Source organism: Lactuca virosa, chromosome 4, assembly GCF_052849685.1.
Source record: "Lactuca virosa cultivar CGN04683 chromosome 4, Lactuca_virosa_CGN04683_v6, whole genome shotgun sequence".
Lineage (NCBI taxonomy): Eukaryota > Viridiplantae > Streptophyta > Magnoliopsida > Asterales > Asteraceae > Lactuca > Lactuca virosa.
The window spans coordinates 44348620-44359133 of NC_136429.1; the positions used below are offsets into that span (position 1 = coordinate 44348620).

At 32.0% G+C, this 10514-nt stretch overlaps 1 protein-coding gene and 1 long non-coding RNA gene across 4 annotated transcripts; one reads left to right on the top strand and one right to left on the bottom strand.

Annotated features, from left to right (window-relative positions):
- Positions 1 to 2848: 2848 nt before the first annotated feature.
- On the bottom strand, positions 2849 to 4162 carry LOC145103952 (uncharacterized). Of its 2 annotated transcripts, none has more exons than XM_079041232.1 (3): positions 3659 to 4162; positions 3333 to 3488; positions 2849 to 3265 (listed from the first exon to the last, which is right to left on the bottom strand). In XM_079041232.1, the coding sequence occupies exons 1-3, from the start codon at positions 3698 to 3700 to the stop codon at positions 3041 to 3043; spliced, it is 423 nt and encodes a 140-aa protein (XP_078897358.1). In that variant the 5' UTR covers positions 3701 to 4162; the 3' UTR covers positions 2849 to 3040. The 2 variants fall into 2 exon arrangements, with proteins under 2 accessions (XP_078897358.1, XP_078897357.1); XM_079041231.1 differs by having other exon boundaries at positions 3561 to 3675.
- Positions 4163 to 7102: 2940 nt separating this feature from the next.
- LOC145103953 (uncharacterized) lies at positions 7103 to 9682 on the top strand. Of its 2 annotated transcripts, none has more exons than XR_013706951.1 (7): positions 7103 to 7605; positions 7690 to 7917; positions 8254 to 8478; positions 8578 to 8706; positions 9108 to 9161; positions 9299 to 9373; positions 9461 to 9682. It is a non-coding gene; the product is annotated as an uncharacterized LOC145103953 (long non-coding RNA). The 2 variants fall into 2 exon arrangements; XR_013706953.1 differs by having other exon boundaries at positions 9108 to 9156.
- The last annotated feature ends 832 nt before the right edge of the window (positions 9683 to 10514 follow it).

Sequence of the window (10514 nt, forward strand, 5' to 3'; positions counted from 1 at the left end):
CTATATAACAATCAAATGTAAGATCTAAACCCTAATTTCAGTTATAGTTTATTAGATCTGGGGTTTATGGCTTTGGATTATCAATTGCATGTTCATTAGACAAACTAGATCCAAAGCTATTAGGGTTTGCATGTACACCATAAGATTGATGTATTGCTCAAAACCCATCAGTGGTATCAGAGCCAGGTTTGTTTGTTAGTGAATTTGATGCTTACTTGATCGAAAATTGGCTAAAAAACGATTTTTTTTGAATTTTGGGGCTGGACTCGCCGAGTCCATGACTGAACTCGCCGAGTAAAAAAAATTATTGGTCTACCAAGAGCCATGAACAAATACTCAAAATGATCCTCCTCACATGTTAGGATGCGAATCATGGTCCCCAAGATTATGTTTCTTCAAGTTGTGAAAATAAATTGGAAGCTTTGAAAAAATTTCTTCTCAAGATTGTACATCGAGTTAAAATATCGAACTATATCATTTCCCTTGTAAACTTTGCCATGACTGTTACCCTTTGCTCTCTACAGTATAGTTTGGTAGTTCCCAACACTTTCTAATTCGTTTATTTATGATTAGAGTGTACTTGTGTTGATGAACACCTATGTACGTCATTAAATTTCCTAACTTGAAAAAGCCTAATTTTTTTAATCAGAGTCGCACATAAACCCCAACTAAAATCTTTTTGTTTTAAACAAACATCCTCATCTTGTGATCTTTTGTTGATTTTTTTTTGTTTTCATTTTAAACTCTTATTCACCACATTTTAATCCAAGGATAAGTTAAAGATCCTCTTTGATGTTAAAGGTTTGATATGTCTGATTTTTTAGGCATCAGTGAGGTTGTGTAGGAGCATTAATCAACTCAGGATAATGCAGTATGGCAGGCATACTTAGGAACAACGTTTGAGTTTTGTATTGGTTTGTAAATTCATCCTCTAACCAATATTTTTCACATTCAGTAGGTCATTCACTGTCATACATTTCTTCATAAAAGTCTACTGGTACTCCGTAATTAAATAAATTATTTTCCTAAAAAATAGTAACAACCATCGTTTTATTTTTTTCATCACATGTACCTTCATCATCTTCAACACCATCATCAACATTTTTTTCTAGTAAATCATTTTCTATAGCTTTTAATGAACTATTATATATACGTTGTTTTCTAGAAACTGAAGGACTGATATGCTAACTCACTACATTATTGCTTTCTTCCATTGGAAAGGTTTCCACAGAATCCCTTTCCACTTTTGGGATTTTTTTTCGAATATTTGATCGCTACCGATGCACTACTCTTTATTCTTAAACTTCACCAACCAACATCATATACAAATGTACAACATTATTGATATTACAAATTACAATTTTGAAATGTCTTACATCATTATCATCAACTACATTTATAACATACACATACTCCAGATGTTGGAAAGACAACATAATATTACTCTTATCCATATAATATGTTTTCACTTTAACCAAATTTATTGGTTCGTAATAGTTAATATATGTCGGAACACACACACACACACACACACACACACATATATATATATATATATATATATATATATATATATATATATATATATATATATATATATATATATATATATATATATATATATATAAGTTTGTAACAAATGGCATAGCATATGTGTTTTCTTTATCTATTGTTTGCCAAGACCCTATACAAACAATTTCAAAAAATTCGTTCATATTTCTGAAATGAAAAATGAATTTTATCCTATTTTCTTTCAAACGAAATTGATTTTTTAATAAATTCTACGATTTTATATGAGAAAAAAAAGTCATAATTTATGCACGAATTTTGATTTCTCATTACCTGTTTGTACGCTTTACTAAGTTTGCAGTACGAATATTGAGGCCGCAGTAAAACATCTATCGAACTTGTTCGTCTTTTGCGGAGTCGTTCTTAATTTATGTTTTTGCAGACCGGATATTTATAGAGTGAGTTCGTAGAGTAGCTTATGCGGACCGGAAAACTAAAATGAAAAGTTTGACCCTTTAAATAGATATCACTTCTTAGAAGCCGCTCTTATGGGGGACTTGATGATCATTTTTGGAGATGATTGGTTATTTTTGTTATTATTATTATTATTTTTTTTGGCATTTGAGGTTGTAATTTATTTATTTTTAGAAATTTCTCTTAAAAGTAACCATTCAATAACCAAAATGGATACAAAAAATTAAACTAGCAATCAAAATTATAAACTATATCTTGGGACCAAAATAAAAAAAAGGATGCCCAATGGAGGACATCTTCAACCCTACACTAAAAAACTATTTTTACACTATAATGCTCTAACCCTACGGTATACCTAACATTATATTAAAGTAGTGTAACACTATATACAATGTTGGATTTTAATGCAACACTAAATATAATGCTCCAACCCTATAGTATACCTAACATTATATATAATGTAGTGTAACACTATATACAATGTTGGATTTTAATGCAACACTAAATATAACGTTGATTAAAGAACAATATATCTAAAATATTCTTTTTAGTGTTAAATATAATATAATGGGTTGGAAGATTTTAGTATTTACAATATCTTTTACACTATAATTATAAATTATAGAAGTGTAAAAAAATAATGATTATAGAAGTGTAAAAAAAATAATGTCAAGGGTCGGTCGTCTAAGAAACCAAAATTGTAGTTTGCTCTTTTCTTCATCCTTACCAAACAAAAGAAAGTGTTAATGATGAATTAAATGAATTTGGTATTGATCAATATCCAATTATTACTTTTTGAATTTAAACAAACCGTTTGGTGATCCATCAATCTTATGAAATTAGTGGTCAAAAGTCGGATAACACATGGACAACAAAACAGTAGCTCATATCGTATTATACATACATAAATAGTAAATAGTTTCACCAAAGTACATCATCTAATCCACTATTATCATCACCTTAAACCTAAAAGTTAACTTGTCATAAAACACCATGATGATCAGAATGCATAAAAACCTGCAACTTAAGCATCAATTCCAGATTTTGATCTCCTATTTCAAGACTCAAACCTGTGAACTTGATGAAACTTATTGAAAACAGTCGTATTCATCTTCTGATGCAAATGAGGATAAAGAGCCACAGTCGGCGTTTGCAGCAATGGTGCGATGGTATCTGTGTGGTCGTGATGCCTTTTCCGAACTGTTCTAATGGTGGCCGCCGGTGATTCTGTAACTTCCGGTCTCTTCCGATCAGAAAACCGATCATCCTGCATTCTTTCATCCTATAACACCAGAAGTTATTAGAACAGTTGGCGATTATCAAGATTCAAGAAACTTGAAAAGACTTACATTGATGAGGTGGGAAGAGTGAGGGATAGGACACTGAACCGGTCTATCTTCATGGGAAGGTTCGGATGGGTGTTGAACCGGCCAAAACTCAAACTCCGGTTCCAAATCAAAACCGGAGTCGTCTTTCAATTGAACCACCACCCCTTCTTTCATCTCCTGTAAATCGATAAATATCAAGAAATGTAATGAAATAAACAAACAGATTGGAAAAGAAAAAAAAAGGCTTACAAGATCATCTAAGAACGAAGAACCCATATCAAGAATTGACATTTTATAACAAATCATAAAGTGTGAAATCGAAAGAAGAGGGGAATGGGACTACTTACAAGGTCATCAGTTAAAGAAAAACCCATATAGAGAACTGACATTTTAGATCATCTCATCACACACAGGTCCAAAAGCATGACAAACACTACAAGAAAATGATAATCACAAGACAGAAGTGTTTGTGTGTGAAAAAAGATGAAATAGGGAAGAGGAAACTGGTAAAGTTAACAGTGAAAGAGAAAAAGAGATTCCCTCATCATCATTTTAGTGTACCCTGTAGGCTGCTGACCACTCTTTCTTTCTTTCTTTATTTGGGTCACTTTCACTGTATCGCATACACGCACTGTGTGCGTGTGCGCCATGTAAGAAGACAACAACAGAGAGAGAGAGAGAAAGGGAAAGAGAGAGATAGAGAGGGAGAGAGATCTTCTTTTTTTAAAGCTTTGCTTTAACAAAACAGTGGATTTTAGTTTGAAAACCGACACCAAATTTCTACTTTTTTCCATCCCGAAACTTCACCAAATCAATAAAGTCGAGACAAAATCGTTGTAATCCTTGGCTTTTGCGATTAGGGTTCTTAGATTTCCCGATTACATAAAAATGAAATAGGAGTTCACCTGTGGGAGGACGCGCTGCCCGAGAAAGGGAGAGACAGGCCTGCTGCTGCTGCTGCTGCTTTAACTTTAGGCGATGTTGTGACATTTTTGAGGGCGGAAAAGGTGGACCAAAACCTTGTTAGATTTGGGGATGGATGAAAAGAGTATGATTCAAGGTTGAGATGATGCAATCGGAAGTCGATTGGGAAAAAAGGGGGAAACATGATTTACAACAAATCGTTCCCTTTGATCGATCTCGATTGTATCGCAGACAATTGACTATTCACTGTCAGCTTACGTAATTTTAGCTTGTTTCTGCAGTTTATTGGGTACATCGGCAATTATTTTCATCATCATATTATACTGATTTATCATTTTTATGTTGAAACGATGAAGGGGAAATCCAAAAGAAAAATAAACGCATGAGAAATATGAACATCCATGTTCAAATTTAAAGAGATAGTTGTTAACAAAAATAATTTGAGTATTTTGTGTTTTGGAGAAATCATAATTTTGTTTGAAATGAGTCGCTATGGACACTAAAAAAACAGTAAATTGGGGTGATTTTAACTCTATATTCTTTTTTCATTCCAACCATATGTTAAATCCAATTAAACATATATATAATATCTTATTAATAAAATAATATTATTTTTATTTTTATTTAATAAATAATTCTTATTTTCATTTTATGAAAACTCACTCCATTTCTCTATTTCTTAAAAACCACCTTCATCCATGGTTTCTTGAAAATGTTTCGTTTTTATTCAAATTTATCATAATTTCTAAGTAACATATCTCATGAAAAGTAAATATAATAAAAGGATTTAAGTCTTAAAATGTGACATTTATTGAAAAATTATTAGACGATTCTAATGTTGGAATTAGTTTCTTGTTGAAACTAATAGGATCGAATGTATCCTTATTATGAGGATAAAATTAATGCACAAAACAAATGAATTTTCTTGTTGCGAGATAGAGGTAGAGGAACAAAAGGGTATCAATCCAAAACTTAATGTTTTATGTTAAACAAAACAAACATTATAATCTAGTACAATATACCACTTGAAAAAAAAAATAGAAACTGTTACAATCCTCATGCTTACAAGATGAGAATCACCCCCATCTTATATAACATAAAACATCCAATATTTAAATACAAAAAAATGGGATTTTCTCCTCCTTCTCCTCTTCCTTTATTTGTCTTTTAGTTGTTTTTTATTTTTCTTTTATTTTTTGTTTTTTATTATTTTTTGTTTTTTTTAATAATTTTAATAAATACATATTATTATTATTATTATTATTATTATTATTATTATTAAAAATACATATTTTGTTCGATCGGACTATTTTTGCGTTATTTTTTTCTTTCAGACTAGAATATTTTTGTTCGTTCGGACTATTCATATGTTATTTTTTTATTCAGACTATCAACGTGTTATTTTTTCGTTATGACTTGCTATGAGATATTTTTCCGTTCACGCTATTCATATGTCATTTTTTTATTCGGACTATCCTTGTGTTATTGTTACAGTCATCATGCTTACAAGATGAGAATCACCACATCATAGGCCATTCAGAATACTTAGCACGAGATGGCTCGTGGTATACGTGGACCACGACCACGACCGTGCATACCATCCCGGCCGGTCGTGGTCGATCGTGGTCGTGGTGTTCCCTTGTGTGTTCCACGAAATCAAACGGAAAAGTCTATTGGTTGATGTTTGCAACGGCTAGTTTCTTTTGCAACGGAATTTTTTGTTTTTTTTTCTTTTTTACCTTTCAAACATATTAAACTTCTTCTATAAATACTACACTTATATTAAACATACTCACACAGTTTCTTCTTTCTTTTCTCACAAAATCACACTTCTTTTACATTCTTCCAAAACCAATGGCTCCTAAAATGATGAATTGGTCAGAAAATGAAGAAGAGAACTTAGCACGAGCATGGGTAGCGGCTTTAGAAGACCCAGTAACGCCTCCTAATTTTTGGATAAAGGTTGGAAACATTTTCCATGATTTAATGGGTTGCCAAAATCGTAGTGTTGATAAAATATGTTTGAAGTATCGCGATATGAGAGTTAAATGCCATGAATTCAATGGTATTTATAACTTTGTTATAAACAACGTACACGAAAACGACCCGTTTGCTGTGGCCATGAACCAATATGAAGACACGAAACACACACCGTTTAAACACGTCAAAGCTTGGCGAAAATTAAGAGAGTGCCAAAATTTAGTGAGTAAAAATAAGGTTTAAAAAGTAGTTTTAAGTTGTTTGTGGTTGTATTTTTAAGGTTTTTTATGTTTTTTTATGTTGTTTGTTTTAAATTAATGTAATCTTGTTTCATTGAATAAAAAACTAGTTTAATAAAAAAAAATATTTTATTGTGTTTTTGAATTAAATTTAATTAAAAAAATATGTGTTTTTTGTATTTTAATGTATTTTTGAATTAAATTTAAATAAGTTAGTGATAGGAGAATGTGGTGCTAATGTGACACCCATCAGATATGTGGTATGTGATGGGTATAAATGATGATTTTATAATAACATTAAACATTCAATATTTAAATACAAAAAATGGGGTTTTCTACTCCTCCTCGTCCTCTTCATTTATTTGTCTTTTAGTTGTTTTTTATTTTTCTTTTGTTTTTTATTTTTATTTTATTTTTTGTTTTTTAATAATTATTATATATATATTAAAGTTATGAAAAATAGTAATAATAAACTGTATTAGGAGTTGGCAGAATTGGTCCCTGTTTATTATCTGACAGAAATGGTCTGCTTCTTTTATTGAATTACAGTTTGGTCCCTTAATAATGTAATTAATATATATATATATATATATATATATATATATATATATATATATATATATATATATATAAAAGTTTAGTGGGTTATCGATCCACCACTCCTTTTTAGTTCCAGATCCTTCCACCGCTTTGACCGCTTCAACCTTCTACATACCTTCCACCGCCCATCCACCACTTTGACCACCTTCAACCTTCTACATACCTCATCCTTTTCCTTTCCACCTCCTTCTGTATTTCTATTAGGGCTCCACTCTATCTGCTCGACCTCCGCCATCAGCATGCAACTTTGTCGTCTCCGACTTCATCGATCTGCTGAAAAAATTAATCAATGACGAGATGAAAGATCTAGATAAAGATGATAGAGAAGAAACACGAAGGAAATTGGTGGCGATGACGTTTGTCATAGTCAGAGAAAAACGATGATGGAGGGGAGCTGGTGACGCTGGCGCCAAAGTTGAGTCAACAGGTACCTGCGTTCCACTCATATTCACCTTCGATCAGAAACGTACGGTCGTCTTCCATCATATTCTCCTTCAAAACCGTTTTTCCCACAGATTAGGGTTCGGTTTTGGTTTTAACAAACATCTCAGGTACCGCTACCCCGTTTTCCCTTTTTCAATTTCGATTCGTTTTTTGTGTTTCTTATACTTCTGCCTCCTCAATCTCCCAATCAGTTGTTTACACATTTCATTACACCCACCAAACCTCACCGCCGATGCCCTCCAAACAACCTGCTCTGTCGCCTTCTTGCATAACCCAATTCGAAACAGAGGAGATATTGAAGATGGGTTCCAATCAACCGCCGGCAACTGCTGTACTTCACCCGTATGTTCTTCTCGGGAAGCACATCAATGTCGTGGATCGACAAATCCACTCACGTCTACCTCGCCCGTTAAGCGAAGGTAACACATACAGTTCAAATTATACAATTATGTTGTTAAATAACTTCAATTTCCTTCAAATTAGGGTTTAAAATCGACGAATTTGACTTTTTGTTCCCGTTGTTTCTGTTGCATGTGATGGTTTCAGATAAGATATTGTTACATTTAGTTATTTTTAAATCAAATTTATTCTGTTTTTAACTAGATGTGGTAAATAATTAAAATTTCTGTTTTACATTTTAATTTATTACTTTTTTACCATCCAATATAAAAAGTAAATTGATTACAGGCTATGGTGGTGTTTGTTTGTTCATACAACTGAAAAGAAGTGATAATTCGTTGTTTGCATGTTTACAGAGATTTTTGTGTAGTTCTTTGACCAGTGGTGGTGAACATGCTTCGGTTGGATATGAAGCAGGTTCTATTTACTAATCTTGATTGTCAATTTCTAATTTCCTTAAAATGCTATGTGAAATTTGAAGTAACAAATGGGTTTGACCTATGAGAAACCTTCTTTGATCTACCTTCAATCATGAACAAACTGACTGGGCACACAAAAGATGTCATGGGTTTGATCAACTGGTACTGGCTCTTTAGTCTTTCCTTTAATATCTTTTGATTGAAAGGGGCTATTAGTCATGTGTTGATGTCTTTTTTTCATCTATAATCTCATTTTTCCAGGTTTTGACTTTTCATTGAACGACCAGTACGTCGCATCGTCTTCACTGGATAAAATTGTGAGGGTTTAATGGGCTTTGCATTCGAGTAATATATGGAGTTACTTCTCAGCTTTGTATTCGTTTTCATCCTGTAAGTTCACATCAAATATAACTTTCTCTTGCTTATATTTATGTTCTTATTCCTTTATTTGTAACCAACATAATAAACTTAGGAGATGTTTCTCTTTTTTCCCTGAATGAGTAATGATGTATGTATGGATAAAGTGATGTATACACACCGTAGACTGAATAAAATGTCTGAACGAGACTAAATTTCACAGTATTCACATCAGAGGAGTTAGGAAAAAAAAGCCCAAATAGCCATCTATGAATGAAAATCAGTAATTCTTTTTTCCCTAATAAATACAGGTGAATAATAACTTCGTTTTACTTGGCAATGTTTAAAAATAAGTCTCGGCAATTAATTCATATCCTTCACTGCTTCTTTATTTCTTTAAATTAATTAATTATTTCTTTTTTTTACTGTTTCAGATATTCAATTTTAGCAGGGGAAGATTAATAAGTAAAACAGTTGTGGAAAGTGAGGTTACCACTTTGTATTCAATATTCAATTTTTTTTACTTTTTTATTATTTCAGATATTCAACTTTTTTTACTCTTTGTCGCTCACACTAATGTTAAACTTCTAATTTTGTTTATTGGTTAATTTTACATGTCTCATAGGCTGGTCCAGCCACAATTGCAGACGCCATGATCCGAGGTCTCCCCATCATTCTAAACGATTACATTGCCGACCAGGTAATTTTCTTATTAAAGTTGATTTTAGATTGCAAGGGTAAAAATGTCATTTTTGTCTCAACACCTTAGAAATCTGATATTGTGCAGGAAGTTGGAAATGTACCCTATGTAGTGGAAAATGGATATGAGAAATTTTGAAAGTCACCAAAGGAGATTGCAGAAATTGTTGGTGAATGGTTTGGTCCTAAAGCACATGAACTCAAGACTATGATAGGGCTTGATCTGAATTTAAACTATCACAGATCAGTCACAAACATTGAATATTAAAACACAACATAAATTCAATCTGGGCACATATCTGTTTCTTTCTGAGAATTTTTTTTAAGAAGACTAAAAAAGGATAGAAGAACAAGAGGATAACACGAGCAATGGTACACAAAAATTAGCCGGAAAAAGAAATTTATAGATAAAAGCAGATGAAAAGTCAACATACCCAGTGTGTAAATGAGGCTAATTTTCGGTGTCGTTTTCGTGTTATGCTCTGATTTTTTCTATATTTTCAAATGATTCCTTATTAAATCATTATACTTAAATTCTGAATATATGTTTTTGTTTGTCTGTGTAGCTTTAAGAATCCAACATATGTGTTTTAAAAAGAGAATAGATCTCAGTTTACTTCTATTTTATTTCATTTTTAGGCATCATACTTTTATAGTCAACCAACTATAGCATCCTACTTCCATCACGAACGACTGATAAACGATGACACCATCTTTTACATAATGTCTCCAGTCGGTTTTCTTTGATATTAGCGGCGAATCCGACCCCCGCAAAGCGGGGGTTCCTATCTAGTTTTAATAAATACATATTACTATTATTATTAACATTAAAAATACATATTTTTGTTCGATTGAACTATTTTTGTGTTGTTTTTTTTTTCTTTCAGACTATAATATTTTCGTTCGAACTATTCATATGTTATTTTTTCATTCAGATTATCAATGTGTTATTTTTTGTTACGACTCTCCATGGGTTATTTTTCCATTCAGACTATTCATATGTCATTTTTTCATTCAGACTATCTTTGTGTTATATTTCTCGTTCCAACTACCTTTGAGTTATTTTTTGTTCCAACTACCCTTGCGTTGTTTTTTTCGGTCGGATTATCCTCATGTTATTTTTTTCGTTTGGAATATCGTTG